At 50.5% G+C, this 17847-nt stretch overlaps 2 protein-coding genes across 5 annotated transcripts in view; one reads left to right on the top strand and one right to left on the bottom strand.

The window, feature by feature from the left end:
* Positions 1–4652: 4652 nt before the first annotated feature.
* On the top strand, positions 4653–9101 carry MRPL16 (mitochondrial ribosomal protein L16). Its single transcript, XM_055424201.2, has 4 exons — positions 4653–4804; positions 5076–5141; positions 7245–7393; positions 8436–9101. The coding sequence occupies exons 1-4, from the start codon at positions 4750–4752 to the stop codon at positions 8919–8921; spliced, it is 756 nt and encodes a 251-aa protein (XP_055280176.1). The 5' UTR covers positions 4653–4749; the 3' UTR covers positions 8922–9101.
* Positions 9102–9328: 227 nt separating this feature from the next.
* The window catches only part of STX3 (syntaxin 3), a 49167-nt gene continuing 40648 nt past the window's right edge, over positions 9329–17847 (bottom strand). For 3 of the 4 annotated variants that reach the window (XM_055424198.2, XM_055424200.2, XM_055424199.2), the window contains 2 exons: positions 16442–16543; positions 9329–13915 (listed from right to left, as the gene is read on the bottom strand). In XM_055424198.2, coding sequence (XP_055280173.1) covers positions 16460–16543 — 84 coding nt within the window. In that variant the 3' untranslated portion in view covers positions 9329–13915; positions 16442–16459. The remainder of the gene's footprint in view (positions 13916–16441; positions 16544–17847) is intronic. The other variant, XR_008685662.2, reaches the window with a different exon arrangement.

Genomic DNA, 17847 nt, shown 5'->3' with positions numbered 1-17847 from the left:
ACTTCCTTCTACTCTGAAGACGCGGGCTGCTTTGGTCAGCCTCCAAACACAGACTTTCCCAGCCCTGAGTCAGCGGGATGATCTTGAAATGTTGCTCACTGAGCCTCACGGAGCACTTCATCCCTGAGCGGCTGGGAGGGAAGTGAAACTCACAGATTATCAACCCTGTCCAGAGAACAGAAACCCTTATTGTCATCACCAGTTCCCCCTTCCTTTTTTGACTTTTCCAGTGCTTCTTACAGACTGGTGGCTCAGATGCTAAAGATCTGCCTGCAGTGCGACAAACCAGGGTTCAATCCCTGGGTCAGGAAGATTCCCTGGAGAAGAAAAGGGCAACCCACTCCAGTGTTCTTGCCTAAAGAATCGCATGGACAGAGGAGTCTAACGTGCTGCCGTCCACGGGGTCCCAAAGAGTCGGACACGACCGAGTGACGAGCTGCACCCTGGAGGGGACTGAGCAGCTGAGACCAGCAGCCAACCCTCTCCGCTCCTTCACACGAACAAGCGCGGCCCAGGGAGCTCAGCTCCCCAGTCTGAATTACAGGGACTACCACTCACCGCGGGGCCTCGGGCCAAACTGCTGCTGCTGCTGCTGCTAAGGCACTTTAGTCGTGTCTGACTCTGCGTGACCCCATCAGTCAGAGGCTGCTGCTGCTGCTGCTGCTAAGTCACTTCAGTCGTGTCCGACTCTGTGTGACCCCATAGACGGAAGCCCACCAGGCTCCCCCGTCCCTGGGATTCTCCAGGCAAGAACACTGCAGTGGGTTGCCATTTCCTTCTCCAATGTGTGAAAGTGAAAAGTGAAAGTGAAGTCGCTCAGTCGTGTCCGACCCCTAGCGACCCCACGGACTGCAGCCCACCAGGCTCCTCCATCCATGGGATTTTCCAGGCAAGAGTACTGGAGTGGCTTGCCATTGCCTTCTCCGGTCAGAGGCAGTTCTGCGTTAAAGGCCTGTTATAGACATAACATTGGACGTGGTTTTTTCACCTGTCCTACTGGCAAAGCTCTAAAAGAACTTTCATATCCTTTCTCAGAAAGCGTGCATAGAAACAGTCATGCTCATACATTGTTGGTGAAGCCTAGCTTTATGCAATTTTATGAGGCAAAAGCATTTTAAATGAACATCCCTTTGATCCAGTTATTTTTCTTTGGAATTTGCCCAATAGAAATGCCAAAACAGTACCAAAATGGTATGAATAAGGATGTTTATTACAGCATGGTCTATAACAACAGACTTGTAAATGACTAAGCCACAATAGGGATTCATTTATTATGGTGAAACCATTCACAGAAATACCATGGATCTCGTCTGTAAATTCCAAGACAAAAGCAAGAACAACAGTTGTCACTCTTCCTTCTTCTTGGTCAAACAGAAGCTGATCCATTCTTCGTGCCTGTTGACTCGCTCCATGAGAAATGCTGGAAATAACTCCCTTGTAAAACTCTAGTAGCCCCCCAAGAGCCTGACTGGCTCTGATTTAGCTGGAGAGCTCTGGGACATGTGTGGACACTCTCGTGTGTCTCATGGCAGTAAGGCAGATGCTCAGTACATACACGTGTATTGAAGGAAGACTTCTCTGAGCCTTGTATCCGCCATCATCTACAGAAAAAAAAGGCCTCTAATTCAATAAGCTGTGTGTGTATGAGAGCGCTTGGTAAAGAGCAGGTCGCTCCAGTGTGTTCATTGTTAATACTGTGTTAGAGCACGCGGTGCCTTTACTTTACCCGCTTGTTTCTGGCTGCGCTGGGTCTCCTTGCTGCACACGGGCTTTCTCTGCTTGCGGGGAGCGGGGCTGCGCCTGGTCTGTGCGCAGGCTTCTCCCTGCGGTGCTTCTCGCGTTGCAGAGCACGGGCTCTGGAAGTTCAGGCTGCAGCAGCTGGGGCGTGACGGCACAGCAGCTGCAGCTCGCGGGCTCTACTGTACAGACTCAATAGTTGTGGCGAACGGGCTCCACTGCTCTGCGGCGTGTGGGATTCTCCCAGGCCAGAGGTCAAACCTGTGTCACCTGCGTCAGCAGGCGGATTCTTAACTGCTGGATCACCAGGGAAGTCGCCAGTACATTGTTTTTGTTGTGGAAAAAATGATGGTACCATTGCCCTTTTAAAAACACTCTATACCATATGGAACCTAAATGGATTTATTTTTAAAAAAAGCTAATATTAATTAGCCCCTTGAGAAGGTTCTGTGGGCTTCCTGAATTGAAGAGACTGCATGGTTATTTATTACATTATGATATTCTGATTAGAATCTGATAAGCAAAAATCCAATATTTCTATTAAAATGAGCGCGTACACACACACGCACGTGTGTGTGTGTATGCATATTATGTGCACCGTGCATGTTATGTTCAGTCAACACCTGGACCTGGGACTGGGCTACAGATTTGTTACCTCCATCTCTGGAGTTTAAAATAAGAAATTAAAAAATGAGGTGTTAGACAATATTTACACAGATAGGAAAATTACAAATCTCAGTGCATACTGGCCTGGGTAACCCAGAAACAATGCCTTGTGCCTGTATTCTAGTTTTTAAACTTTCAAAGTGCTCACGGAGTACAGATTCCCAAACTTAATCAGGTATTAGAATCACTAGGAGGGCTAGTTCAAGACAGGAATTCCTGAACCCCATCTTTAGAGTTTCTTAATAAGTAGGAACCAGATATTTACATGTTTAACGAAGGCCTGAGAAAAGTCTGAAAACCAACTTTTGGAGATGCTATAAGGAAATGGCAACCCACTCCAGCGTTCTTGCCTGGAGAATCCCAGGGACGGAGGAGCCTGGTGGGCTTCCATCTGTGGGGTCGCACAGAGTCGGACACGACTGAAGCAACTTAGCAGCAGCAGCAGCAGCAGCAAACATTCCCGGAGAAGGCAATGGCAAGCCACTCCAATACTCTTGCCTAGAAAATCGCATGGACAGAGGAGCCTGGTAGGCTGCAGTCCATGGGGTCGCTACTAGTCGGACACGACTGAGTGACTTCACTTTCACACACTGGAGAAGGAAATGGCAACCCACTCCAGTGTTCTTGCCTGGAGAATCCCAGGGATGGCGGAGCCTGGTGGGCTGCCGTCTATGGGGTCGCACAGAGTCGGACACGACTGAAGCGACTTAGCAGCAGCAGCAGCAGCAAACATTCCAACAAAACTAAGCCTGTCAAGATTCCCTATTTTGCACCATACTAGCTGGAGAATCCCGGGGACGGGGGACCCTGGTGGGCTTACTGAAGTGATGCAGCAGCAGCAGCAGCTGTAGAGCAAATCATTTAATCCCTGAACCTCATTTTCCTACAAAGAACTAGCCCTGGAACTATCAGAAGAGAAGTGTAAATAAACAGCTGTGAAAAATTTGAGGGGAAAAATCATTCTCTGTGATCCGAGAAGACCTCAGGTCCATCCTTCCACTTTTCACATCCTTTATTTATTCTTCTCACGTCTCAGTGTCAGCTGTTTGTACTCCCATCATATCCTCTCTACATAAATTCATAAAGATAGGATCCCTGGATTTTCATATTTGTAGCCTCCATTGTACTTAACTCTTACAAAGAAAAAAATAGACATTACAGTTACTACTTAAATGCAGAAATTTGAGTTAATGTTTTGTTCTTGTAAAATAAGTAATGAAGTAGACGTTTCAGGGTACCAAAAGACAAGAGTCCAATCAACGAGTGCCTGTACTGAAGATTTAGTCTCCACCCAAAACAATATCAGACAGCGTTCGGCTTGAGATTTTTAAATGCCTGAGCAAGTGGGAATCGCTCACTTTTTGTGGAGAGGCAGGGAGAGCACAGAAGAGGTGCCCAAAATCTGACCCAGGCAGGGCGGGTGGGGGTGGGGGGCAGTTTAACCCTTTCAGAGCCGTTCTTGGGACAGAAATGAGTGCCTGCAATAAAACCCACAAACTTCTCCGACAGATTCATTGTGCAAATAGTCAAGAAGTATATAAAACTGTGGTCAGGGAGGGTTGTCCCAATAGTTCTGCGAGATTATAGATTTTACTGTTGCCGTTTACGAAATTAATCCTTGGAGAAAGACCATACACGGATTTAGCAGGATTTACGTCCAGCAGACATCAGCGTCAACTGGTAATCCCATTTTCCGTCTAGAAGCCTGGGGAAAGAGCCTGTTTCTAACTATGGAAAAGCTTCAGGCCCATAAAGATGATTTGCCCAAGCTTCTCCCAGAATAATCACACCGTTTTTCATTTTAAGTGGTTACCAGGTTTTGACATTGTGCGTTCACTGGGTTTCGGGATCGCAGACCAAGCTCAAATTCGGGCTGCACGGCTTTCCCGGTGCGGGGCGTGGGGAAAGGTCGACCTCTGGCCTTGGAGACGGGATCTGCGAAGCGGGTGTGAGGACGCAACGCCAGGACGAGGCGCATTCAGTGCAGCGCCCGGGAAACGTTGAGGTAATCATGCGTCCGTCGCTTTTTCCCACTGTCCCGGGAGGGAGGAGCGGCGAGAGGCGGCGCGATGCATTGCACCGCACGGCAGCACCTCGCCGCGCGCGCGCGCGGTCCTGCGCGGAGACAGCGCCCGGCCCCGCCGGACCCATCTTGGGACGGACCGCCAGCCCCGCGGGCGCCAGGCCGGAACCCAGGACCCGAGCCTCCGGTGTCCTCCGCTTCCACCCGGGACTCTCTGCGGCCGGACCGGCGCGAGCGCGACTTCCGGCCCGACGGAGCGGCGGCTGGCGCGGCGGGGGACGAGGCTCCTGGGCGTCGCCTTGGGCGGCCGCGCGCGCGCGACCATGTGGCGGCTGCTGAGTGGCGCCCGCGCGCCCCTCCTGCGAGCGGCCCTGTCAGGTCAGCTGCCCCCTGTGCCCCAGGCTTCGCCCCCAGCCCCCGTCGGGCGTCTCGCTTCGCCCGAGGCCCCCTCGCGGGAGACGCGCGCGCGGGCCCGCAGCCCCTCCGCGTGCAGGGGTCCCCGGCCGGGCCTTCTCGGGCGCCGAGCGCCTCGGGTCTCCCCGAGTGCAGCCCGCGGCCCACAGGACCGCTCTGTCGGGAGCGGCAGGCGCAGAGCGCGTCAGGCCCTGGCCCTGCCGCCTTCGCGGTCTAGTCTGACCTTTCTTTGTAGATTCGCGGGCAGCGCCGCCCGCCCGTGCCGGCCTGAAGACGCTGCTCCCGGTGCCAACGTTTGAAGGTGAGAGCGTATCTGTCTTCTGATTCGTAAGCCTTTTCTGTGATGGAACCTAGCGGGGGGGTAGGTGAAGAGCAGGCGTTTCCTTGTGGCCCCATTCCCATTCCCCCATTCAGGAGTCATGTATGGAAGGCATAATGTAAGCCAGGCAGTGTTCTAAACGCCGGAGAAACGTCGTTAATGGATTCTCGTCACTGGTGCGAGACCCGCAGCCCCCTTGTCAGCTGCACCTAATCGGCCTCCAGTTTAGACTTCTGATGTTTGCTCCAAATGAGGTCACATGTGTGCATTGTGTATTGTGTGAAAAGCATTAATTTGTTCATATAAACAGTTAAGGTAAATCTTACACTTTTTAAAATATGTTGGAAATCTCAAAAATATGAAAGAGGTCTGGACTTCTGAAGGCCTCATCTTGTACACATAACTGTGAAACTACTACATCTACTGGAGTGCATACAGCCTTGGAGACGGGAGAAAATATTACTAAGTTTCTCTGTTGTGTGCTTAGTCGTGTCTGACTTCTGCAAGCCCTTGGACTGTAGCCCGCCAGGCTCCTCTGACAATGGGATTTTCCAGGCAAGAATACTGTAGTGGGTTGCCGTTTCCTTCTCCAGGGGATCTTCTTGACCCAGGGATCAAGCCCACATCTCCTTCATTGGCAGACGGATTCTTTATCGCTGAGCCGCCAGGGAAGCCCAATTCAGTTCAGTTCAGTTGCTCAGTCGTGTCCGACTCTCCGCGACCCCATGAATCACAGCACTCCAGGCCTCCCTGTCCATCACCAACTCCCGGAGTTCACTCAAACTCATGTCCACAGAGTCGGTGATGCAATCCAACCATCTCATTCTCGGTCGTCCCCTTCTCCTCCCGCCCCCAACCTTTCCCAGCATCAGAGTCTTTTCCAGTGAGTCAACTCGTCGCATGAGGTGGCCAAAGTACTGCAGTTTCAGCTTTAGCATCAGTCCTTCCAATGAACACCCAGGATCGATCTCCCTTAGAATGGACTGGTTGGATCTCCTTGCGGTACAAGGGAAGCCCAAGACACATAGAAATGGCAGGGGACAGTTTTTGTAGTCTTTAAAGTCTCCTGTTTGATATTTGACTCCATCACAGACCCATGCTTATTTTACTATGGAAATAACTGTAAATTACTTACAAGTTAATTTTTTTCCATACTGTCAAAGTGTCAGACCTGATAAAGATGTAGTGTGTATGGCCTGGGTTTCACCTTCACCCAGTAAGCACATGGTAGGATATATACAGCTCTCAGCATGAAATGCCCTTGAATAGATAAAGGAAAGAGCATTGATCAAAGGAGTACTAGGTTGTAAGTTTCCCAGCAAGAATGTGGGAAGCAGAACATAGCTAGTTCTGTGTACAATATAGCATCATACTGTCTGGCTTTGCTGTTTTAACTGGATGGCCCAGATCAAATTATAAAATGTCTCCAGGCCTAAAGTTCCTCTTCTATAAAATGGAGATTAAAATTACTACCTTCCATTTCTTTATCTGAATGATAGTTATGTGTGTATGTTTGTGTGTTCCCGTAGTGATAATTCACATTTTTTATTGGGCCCTTTAATATATGTGTGTTAAACTTTTAAAAGCTTAAAAAAATTTAAAAAGGAAGCCCTAAAAAAAGAAACAGGGCTATAAAGTTGTTTTGAAGATTAAATGAGATAATGCATGTAATAATTCAGCTTAATTGCAGCACACAAAACATTCACATACACAAAAAAAATGTTACCTCGTGTTATTTTGTGATTGTCTCACATCTCTGTACCTTCCCTAACAGTCCCTTTAGGATAGGCATTTTAAAAGAGTAGGCATTTTAAAAAAAGGCATTTTGGTTGGCAATTTAAAACTTTGCTCTTAAAAGGTTCAAAAACATTTCTATCAACAACTGTCATAGTCAAAAGATTCCAGTGTCAATGAAAGCATCCACAAGGTGCATCTAACACACTTTTGGAATTGTTGTTGAGTGGTAACTTTAAGGCTTTGACCTGGTTGTTATGAATCTTTCTAGGAAAAAAATGAATCCTTCAACATTGACCGAAGTCAAATCCTTTGGTTTGACTTATTCTTGGTTGTCTATGCTCCTTTTAGATGTCTCCATTCCTGAAAAGCCCAAGCTGAGATTTGTTGAAAGGGCACCACTTGTACCAAAAGTGAGAAGAGAGCCTAAAAACCTGCGTGACATACGAGGTCCTTCCACTGAAGCCACTGAGTTCACAGAAGGCAATTTTGCAATCTTGGTGAGTTCAGCGTCAAATGGCTACAGGACAGAAGCCAGGGACTAAAACAAACTCCTTGGGTTCCTTCTGGTCTCTTCCTCCACAGCTTTCACCAGAACTGCCACCAGCAGCTCTTTAAACTGACGTGCAGCACCCAGTAAGCATTGAGTCATAAATGTTTTTTAATATAGAGTGAAAATGTAAAAGCAGGAGACGGAAGAGATTACCTCATTTATCCCATAGTCAGACCATGAGATCTACTCAAACCTCTGATCAAGATTATCCATGCTCTAGTATGTGAGATGTCTAGACATTTCCTACTCATCAGGTAGCTTCTGTGAAGACTTGATGTCGTTACCTACACAGATGGCTGTGGACGCCGGTTTAGTTCCCACTAGGCAGCCAGAGGTTTTCAAGTCCGCTTCCCAAAGCGTGCCCAGCCTGCCCCCACCAGCCTTTCAGCACCTCGGTCTGCTCTGCGTCCCTCTCTTCACCCCAGCCACACTGACTTCTGCTCAGACTCACTGTGGGCTTCACATGTGCCATTCCTCTGCCTGGAACGCCCGCCTGTTTTCCCTTGGCTGGTTCGTTCACTTCTGGCATCAGCTACAAATGTCGCCTCCTCAAAGAGGTCTTCCCTGGCTGTCTATTGAAGTGGGTCCACACTTGTTCTAAGTTATTATCATACCCTAGGCTTTTCCTCCATCGTACTTATTAGAATTTATATTTTTACTTCCATGTGTATCATTGAAGCCACAGTTACCATAAGAACATAAGAAGAGCACCCAGGCATGCTAAGTCGCTTCAGTCGTGTCCAACTCTTTGCAATGCTATGGTCTCTAACCTGCCAGGCTCCTCTGTCCATGGAATTCTCAAGGCAAGAATACTGGAGTGGGTTGCCATGGCCTCCCCCCGGGGATCTTCCCAACTCAGGGATCAAACCTGTCTCTGTCATGTCCCCTGGATTGGCAGGAGGGTTCTTTACCACTAGCACCACCTGTTAAAGCACAAATGAAGGATCTCTAAATTTCCATGTGTTTCTAATTCTTCCGTTCACTTCCAGGCACTGGGCGGTGGTTACCTCCATTGGGGACATTTTGAAATGATGCGCCTGACAATCAACCGCTTCATGGACCCCAAGAACATGTTTGCCTTATGGCGAGTACCAGCCCCATTCAAGGCCATCACCCGCAAGGGCATGGGGCAACGCATGGGGGGTGGCAAGGGCGCCATCGACCACTACGTGACTCCTGTGAAGGCGGGCCGCCTCATAGTCGAGATGGGAGGGCGCTGCGAATTCCAGGAGGTGCAGGGCATCCTTGACCAGGTTGCCCACAAGTTGCCTTTTCCTGCCAAGGCCGTGAGCCGTGAGACTCTAGAGAAGATACGGAAAGACCGAGAGGAGCGAAAACGGAGCAACCAGAACCCTTGGACCTTTGAGCGCATCGCCACCGCCAACATGCTGGGCATACGGAAGGTGCTGAGCCCCTACGACCTGACCCACCGGGGGCGGTACTGGGGCAAGTTCTACATGCCTGAGCGCGTGTAGTGAGGCTCAGGAGCGGGAATCCGCACCTTCTTGCCCCTGAGCCAGTCCTTCGGGGCTTTGGGTACCTCTGGTGTCATAACCGAGGAGCAGCATATGGACAGACGCTCTGAAAAACTGTGCATCACCGGTTGGATTCTTTTAAGTGCATTAAAGTTTGAGCATCAGCTCAAGATGATGAAACTTCTCATTGGTCACTCAGTCCCTTAAAGGATCAAGAACCAGACCTGATTGACTGGTTCTCAACTGGAAGAGGACTGTCTTCAAGGCTAAATCACATGTTTCCTTTTCCACCTCTGATACAAGTCAACCTTTTACATATACACACTTCAGGAGCTAGTTTTTATGCCACTTTACTAGTGACAAACTTTTACTTTTTCTGGAAAAACAAAAAACAGCAGTACACAGAATAATTGACTAGGCGTATTTATTTATGGCCAGCCACCCATCTTCTCTCAGTCACGGAAGCGGGGGTGTCAGACAGTGTGGCAAGAGACATGTCCTTGCCTTTTAGCGAAAGGAACTGATAGAAAAGCTGAATGCTGTGGTCTTTCCTAGGTCTGAAACCCTCTGAGGATGGAGGGTGTTTGGCTCTTCGTCTGTGTCCCTACAGGTCCTAGCACAGTGCAGGGGCTACCCGGCGCTCAGATCCCTACTGCTGAATGAGCAAGGGCCCGGGTCATTGAAAGGGCCGTGGTTCCAGCTCCATGTTTGCCTTGAACAAAGTTCATCTGTTTTTCAGAGCTAGCTAGCAGTGGTTGCTATCCTGTATACAAACCCAAGGACATACAGATTGATAGAAATGTTAAACCATCTGCTTTGAAAGTGGGCAGAAAACAGCGCCCTGACTAAAGTGTCCACTTTTTTACCCCAGTTTCTTAAACAGTTAGACTTAATGGCAAAATAAGTTACTTTCCAAAGTGCAAATTCATCCAAGCAGTTGAGTGGTCCTCAAGAATCATATACTGTGATTTTTAATGTATTTTTAGTGAATCTCTTGTACAATAACTAATCACTAAGTTGCATTAGAACACACCTGACCCTTGACTAGAGGACAGTGTTTGGAACCGTTTGTTGTACATGCATTGCTGGCCAGTGCAGCCCGTTCAGGCTGCCAGCATGAATCAGAAGTAATAGTGACAGGTTCATTTCGCCTTCTGACCTAACATCGTCACCTCTGTTAGGGCTCACGGAGACTGGGGCACTCAGTCACAGCATCAACCTGTTTCTTTTGGGGTCCACGTTTAATTACAGAACCACAATCCCGGGGCCAGCCATCTCGGCAAAGTAACAGGCTATTGACGACTCTCCTATCGCCACCTCCCGTAGATAAGGACATTAACATGTATGTTGGGTGAGGGGGCGCTGCTGCACTTTCCGTAAGTGGATCAGCCCACTCCGGGGCATTTTTACACAGACGTGACGTAGATCATTTCCCACTGAGGCCTTAAAGTGTTGAACCAAATCCAAGGATTTGTTCATAGCAGAAATCAGCATAGTGAAGGGGACAGACGGCAGCTGTAAGTGGCAGGCGCTGTGCTAAGCAGTGAGCAGTGAGGAGCCATGCTTGGGGTCTGTCTCTGGACAATCGCCTCAGAGACTATGAGGCTCTGAAGAAGGAAGGGGACGGAGGGTGGGTCAAAGGTGAGACCTGGAACCGGAAGTGCAGAAGCAGCAGCGCCTGGATCTGATGACCCCCGCCACGGTGAAGTCCTGCCCCCAACAGCTGACGTCAGGGGGCTCCAGCTCCAAGTCCATTTCCTAAACAGTCTCCTATGTGTTCTCCTCTGCAAACCGCCTTCCTAACCCGCCACAAAGTGCCATACTCCCCGCCCAGTCACCCTGCCTGCCGCCCAAGGCCATATTCTCGTAAGCCTCCCTTTGCGTCACTTTGAATGGGGAGATGGTTGAGGTCCTGTGTCATACGAGGTTTCACAGTGGAAAGAAGAACTTGGGAGGAGTCTGCGGCGGCGAAGTGGCGGCCCCACAGAGGTGGAAGAAGGACAGAAAGCAGTGAGGGTCCATCTGCGAGGCTGAAGGGACGACAGAAACGGAGGGGAGATCATAGATCATACGGCAGGATGACTGCGGCCAGGGCCACCACTCCCATCTACAGGTGTGAAGGACAACTCAGGGCTGCAAAAACCTTCCTGACCTCGGAAGGGAAGAACGTGACTTACTTTGGGTTCACCCTGTGGCCCTCTTCCAGAGTTTCAGGGTGCTTCTAGGCAGTAACAAATTTGTTCTCCACCAAAGCCTTCGCTGCGGGAGAGCCTTCACTATAGGAAGCCAACACCCTTAGGCAAAGGATTCCCAACAAAACCCTCTGCTGCCAGACCTGCTTACAGGACAGACAGCCGCCTCCTGTCTCCGCATCCACCTATGCTCTACCGGCTCCCTCTTCACTCATGTCCCTCTGTTTCTCAGTTTTCTCCAACTGTTACTCCAGCACCCAATCCCACGCGGATTAAGGCACCGGGTGACAAACAAAGCCTTCAAGACACAAGCATCTCCAGTGAAAACAGGTCTGACCCCCACTCACCCTCGGCCCCCAGAGATGGCTCACCTTTTGTTTTTCAGGCAAATATGCCCCCAATAGTAGAAGCTAAGATGATCGCAAGGATAACACAGCAGATCATGATCATGACCTTCTTCTGTTCATCCAGACGAGGAAAGAAAAAGCACGTGAGAAACGAGATCACTGCAGAGAGGGTTTCAGACAGGGCTGGGTCTGGGTGTGGAAGTGGACGTGAAGGGAAAGGACGATGGATCTGGCTTCTAGAGCCCAAGATGCTAAGAGCCACGTCACCTCTCAGTGAGAGATTCACAGATCTGATCAACAGCAAGCTCAGAGGATTCATATTTTCACATTCTGTTCTGCCTTGCGGCTACCATCACATCAGGCTCACCCCACTATCCCCCTGCAGAGCCACAGATATTCTCAGTGAGTAAGCCAAAGTCTTTTCGGGGGAATCCCTTGAAATCTAAGATCCAAATACATGGATCTTTACAGTGCATTCTTTGGGAGTTAAACCATTTTCAAAAATTAGAAGTTTCTATCCACCTGCTCTAGCACATGGTTAAACATTTTTTTCACCCCTTTCCAAAGCAAACACAAGTCACCACGTGGGGCAGCCCATCAGCAAGTGTTTCACGGGGACCTGGAGCCAGAACCGCTTCACAGTCAGTATACAGTCATTTATTTTTAAATTAGCAATTAAAATTATCCAGTTTACATTTTTAAAAAAGAACAAAAAACCCTTCACTTGTTGTATCCAAATGATAAGCCCTAGGCCTCAGTCTCAGCAGAGCACAGGTCTGATTAGCGCTTGGCTGCCTGCATTGCTGGAGCCAGGCCTGAGTCGGACATCACAGCCACAGGCGATCGGGGCCCCTCGGCTCCGTCCGCATGCTGGGCGCTGGCTGAGTGAATAGCCCTGGCACAGGAAGGCAGGGTGCCTGGGTCAGGCTGCTCCCCTCTCCTATAAAGCACTGAAGTCAAAGCTGAAATACGAATCAGGAGGCTGGCCAGGACCAGCCGGGAGTCACGGGGGCTCACCCTGGCTCAGCACAGAAACTACGCTTAAAAATTACCTGGCTGTTGTTTCCTCCATGATGAGTGGGGGTGACAAGGTATCTATCAAGTCCACTAACCTGGGAGCAGGAAGAACTGCTGAGTGGACCTTGGCTTCCCGAGCTGGCTTAGTCCTGGACACAGGACACATCCCAACTGCGATGGGATGTTATCAGGACAAGCGTAGCCCAGGCAGCAAGTGGGGAGGGGTGTCGACCTCATCCCTCCTCTCTGCTGACGGGGACCCGCTTGGTGCCCACCGCAGCCATCTGGGTGTCTGAGCGCTTGTGCGGAAAACAGCAAGTTCTCGGTGACACGAGAGGGTCACGTTTCTACTGTGATTCGTCTGCAGGGAAGCGAATGGCTCGTACCTGATTTTTAGCCTCACTCAAAATATCCTCAGTTCTAATACTGAGGTTAGAATATCCTCATTTCCAGTTCCCTACTTCCCGAGAGACCCATGCATATATGTACATACATGTCACACATACGATTATAAAAATACATCTGGAACACGTGAAATGCCTGAAGACTCACAGCTACTCCCGTCTGAAAGCTTCCCAGAGCCTGAGGCTCAAGCACCTCAGCCCTGGCTGACTTTACAGGCCTGGTTATCCTGGGCCTCCCCGCAGTGGCTTCTCAGGCATCACTCCGGCAGTAAACAGCCAGCTCCCCAGACTCAGACATGGGAACGGTGACCCCACAGCCCAACCCGGACAGACAGGAACCGCAGACGGTGCCTCCCTGAGGCCGCGTGAGGAAGCGCAGCGGACACGGGGAAGGTGGCTCAGCACACTGAGCGCTTCATTTCAAGCCTGCATTTCAGAGAAGTCGGCTTCCGAGACCACAGCGACTCTGCCGGGGCCTCCTGCTTTCAGGCAAGGACAATAAGCTGGGAGGACTGGGATCCTGCCAGGCGGGAGGCCCGGGCCCAAGTCTTATTGTCACCAAACTTGGAAGAATCCCCTTGTTTTGTTAAAGATATCCCACTTAAAAAAAAAATATTACAATGCTGGGAAGAACACTCCGTGAGGTAGACAATACAGCACCTTGGGGAGGTCTCAGGTAGGCTCTCCAAGGCACAGGATATAGTTTGACACATCGGAGGGGAGACAGAGAAGCTGGCTTGGTTCCTACAGTCCAGGAGAAGGTGCTTCAGAGCTGGTGGGTCAGGAGAGGTGGCAACGGAGCTGAGGCTCCTCCCGGGTGAGACCGTTTGCCAGGTCGGGTCCAGGGGTGGTTACAGGGAAACAAAGGAACGGGGCTCACTCTCTCAGGAAGGCCATTCACACTCTGCTCCCATCTGAAGACAGGGGTGGTGGCCACATCAGGCTGGGGGTGAAACCAGGCAGGGGGAGGAGATGCTGGTCGGGTCAGCACCCCAGGTGATGGCGAAGAGCAACAGTAAGACTCAGACACACACCTGGAAGGTGGAGAGGAGAGATGAGCTGCAGACAGAATCGTGGAAGAGTCACCACACACCGACACATCCGACAGGCATCCCACGACGGGGCCTGGAGTAAACACCCAGCATGCGAGAACCCAAACGTCCTGTTCTTATTGAGTCGCTCAGTTGTATCCAACTCTTTGTGACCCCACGAACTATAGCCCGCCAGGCTCCTCTGTCCGTGGGGTTTCCCAGGCTAGAATACCGGAGTGAGTCGCCATTTCCTTCTCCAGGGGATCTTCCCAACCCAACCCACATCTCCTGCTTGGCAGGCGGATTCCTCACCACTGAGCCACCTGGGAAGATCCAAAAGCCCTGTTACAAGAGAGAGAGGGGAAAAAAAGGGAAACCCCTGGGCTCCTTAGAAGCCTTCCCAGGGGCTGTCAGCTCCTAGATGGACGTGTGGGTGGAGAGGCACCTGTGCTGTGTGCAGGGCCCCCGTCAGCTCCTTCAGACGCAGCTCAGAGGCTTGCTGGCACTGGGGTCTTCTCTCTCCCTCTACGCCCACCCAGCCTGCCTTAGAAGCCGAAAGGCACAGCGAGCAGGACAGGGAGGCCTGTTATGGCTGCTCTGACTTGCGAGCTGAGCAGGCTCTGGGCAAGTTCCTAATTTCCCTGAGCTCCACCGAGCTTCCCCGATGAAAGTGGGGGTGATGCCATTATCCAAGAGCACAACTGGGCAGCACGAACGTAGGGTGTCTTCTGTGACGAGGTCTGATGCCCGCATCCAGGCCTGTGTGCCAGTCGGTCTGGACTTGGTCAGGGAACAGGAAAGCGACCCAGCAAGGGCTCAGCAACTTAGCATCTTAGGAGTCAGCTAAGTCAGCTAAAAACAGTGGGCTGATCAGCCTCCTCATTTTACAGAACGATTTACATCCTGAACTCCTGGAATTAGGAATGGTGAGGGCCCTGTGAATTTGGAAGACATCCTTCATCCATGGATATGGAGAGATATCTTAACGTTAATATCCTTTTTGGGGGATTGTGAAGAATCAGAACAAAATTATACAAACAAAAACATGTCATGGACTAGAGTCCAAGTACCAGGAGGGGAAAAAAGCAAATCAATTAATTACTTATGAGAGAGCAGTCACCTAATGGATATATGTCTCAAGAAGTTGAATGTTTAGGGTTAAAAATAATAATCTGACTTTGAGACCCTCTGGTCACATGGGAGGAGGAGGAAGGAAGAAAGGGCAAACTGAGGCAAAAAGTGAAGGGCCAGCTCTGGTATCACATCAATGTATCTATTACCTCAGTAACCCACCTTCTATGAATTTGTAAAAAGGAGGAAAACACTGTAAAAGTTAATCATACTGTTAGTCATAGCAAAACAATAATGGCAATCCTCCAACGTTGGGAACATGTTAAATAATTGAGAGTATATTCACGATCTTGTGTTGAACATGAGATTCAAAAGAGACTTGAGTGTTGTGAAATGATGCTTGTGGCCTTGTAACTGGGCACCGAACTGTTGATAACATAGTCTGAATGATGTAAAACCACATCCGAGTGTGTGAGCATGCCATAAGATTATCGGCAATAATATTAAAAGTTAATTCTGTTCACTTTTTCAGTGTCTATCAGTCTTTTTTACACAATACATAATGCTATGTTTCAGTCAGAAAAATACTCAAGAAGTCACGGAGGTCTTCACAGCCCCAATAACTAGGTCACTCCTCTCATGCTACTGCTACATACGTGAACCCCTGATTCAGTGGTCAGCTCTATTGTTTTTACCAGATTTTTTACAAATTAATATCCTAAAATTTAAAGTCGCCATCCTCTAAGGCTCTCCAGACTTTGCAGATGATGATAAATGGCCACCTTGTTTTACAAAGAGTAGCTCAGACATAGAAAGAATTCCCCTAGGTCCACTATTAGCTGTGTGCTCAAACTTGGCCCTGTTACTTAACTTCTCTAAGCCTGAGCATCTTCACTTATAAAGCAGAGATGATAATAGCGCCTGTCTCCTGAAGGTGGTGTGAGGAGTCAGTGATGCGTGTATTAGGTGTTGGCACAACTGCACACTCAAAAAACCTTAGCTACCATATCATTCGAGATCTGGCCAGTCAGCCACTAACAAAACCCTGCAGCCACGAATCCCGATTCAAAGCTCCCTTTACACGGAAAGGAAAGGGAAGGCAAAGCCCAACCCCTGAAAGCCAGCGAGAGCTCAGAGGACACGCCCCAGGTCCCGGCTGGAGACCGCGCCCAGCTGAGGAGCAGGCTTGCTCGGAGGGAGGGTGAAGATGAGGTGCTCGGGAGCGAAGAACACATTGACACACGTGCGAGGGCAGGGCCAGACCCCTCAGGGGACAAACCACGAGAGCCCACGCCCAGCTGCAGCCAGGACCCAAGAAGAGGACGAGACGGAGGAAGCAGCAGGGACTGACAGTGTGGTCCGCGGACAGCCGTGGGAGGAGATGCAGAGCCGGGAATCCCAGGCGAGGTTCCCAAGAGCGAGCCGGTCCCGAGCCCCGAGAGCCTTCCCTGTACTTACATGTCAGCGCGGCCGCCCTTACTTCAGCCCAACGCAAAGTCCGATAATCAACGCTAAAATGCCCAGCAACACAACCACTATCACAATGATAATTATCAATTTCTGGAGAGAGGGGTAAGAAAATAAAACAAGTCACTATTACAACCCAGCAAAAAGCCGCCCTCAGCCATCCAAAACCCGCCTCTGCACTGGACGCATCTCACCGACCCCAACAGAGCGCAGTGAAAAGCTGCCACCGCTACATAAAGACGCTCCACCGGGATCGCGTTGCTTAAGTTGCCTCTGCACTAGCAGTGCCAGCAGGTGGAAATACAGAGCCTCCATCGCTCCGACTCACACTGCAGCTCTCACATGTGGACAGCCGTAACCACGATGGTCACAGGGTGTCTAAGCATCCGTGAACCAAGATACCAGGTGACTGAGTGTTTCCTTTTCAAGGGGGAGTATGCAGACACATCTGACATGGTCCTCCTAAACGCAAACTCCCATCCATCTCTCCCACCTGTCAAACCCAGGACAGTGACCGAGGGTCTGCAAGTACAGGTCCTGTTGCCAACCAGACAGGACTCATCATGTGAAATAACTTCCCAGCTCCCTAGACACCTGCCCAAGCAACAGGTAAAGTTGAAGAAAAAGAACTGAAGAATGAAAATATCAGAGCGCAAGTCAGAAATGAGCAGGCTAAAAGGCAAACCCCACCAGAGCTGGCTACCGCAGTGACTGGGCAGAGGCTCCAAGCAACAGCGGCCCCAGAACTAGAGGCAGGGGCGGGCAGTGGAGCAGGATGATGTGACGGGAAGAACTGCGCTGGAACCCGAATCTGAATCCCAGGTTCCTACGCTTTCTAGGTGGCCAGGGACCTCAGTGAGTCTCAACTGTTTGATCTATCAAGTAGAAAACACAGGTGTGCCCTGAGAGAGAGTGTTCACGCAGCCATCAGCACATAGCTGGGCTCACAGCAGGGCAAAGAGACGAAACGGGACAGGTGTGGGCTGTCAGAGTGGAAGGCAGTGAGGAGAGAGTTTCTGAAGGGCAGAGGAGCCATGTGTAACACCAGATGGACCATGAGCTCTGTCCAGTGGACCAGCAGCTACACTGGGCAGTGACGGGTCCACCCGCAGAGTTGCCTGCCAGTGTAGGCTCTTGGGTGGAGACAGTGGGAGCCAGATCCATGCGGGACACGCCGGGGAGGGAAGGGAAGCTATTCTCTAGGGAGAGCTGACGAAGGCTTTTGGAGGAGGTCGGACAGAGGGAAGGGAGGGGGATCTCAGGAACATGGATGGGGGCGACCAGGGAGAGGAGAAGCCAGCCGGTCCCGCCGAGACGCGGGGCTCACCCTGCGCGCTTCACTCTGATACTTGACCGCCTTTTTGGTGTCTGCCACGGCCCGCTCCACGAAGCCCACG

Source organism: Moschus berezovskii, chromosome 14 (genome assembly GCF_049115385.1).
Source record: "Moschus berezovskii isolate FMDL1 chromosome 14, NW_MosBer_1.0, whole genome shotgun sequence".
NCBI classification, from domain to species: domain Eukaryota; kingdom Metazoa; phylum Chordata; class Mammalia; order Artiodactyla; family Moschidae; genus Moschus; species Moschus berezovskii.
The sequence above is the reverse complement of the archived record's forward strand: the minus strand, read 5'-3'. Positions and strand labels throughout refer to the sequence as shown.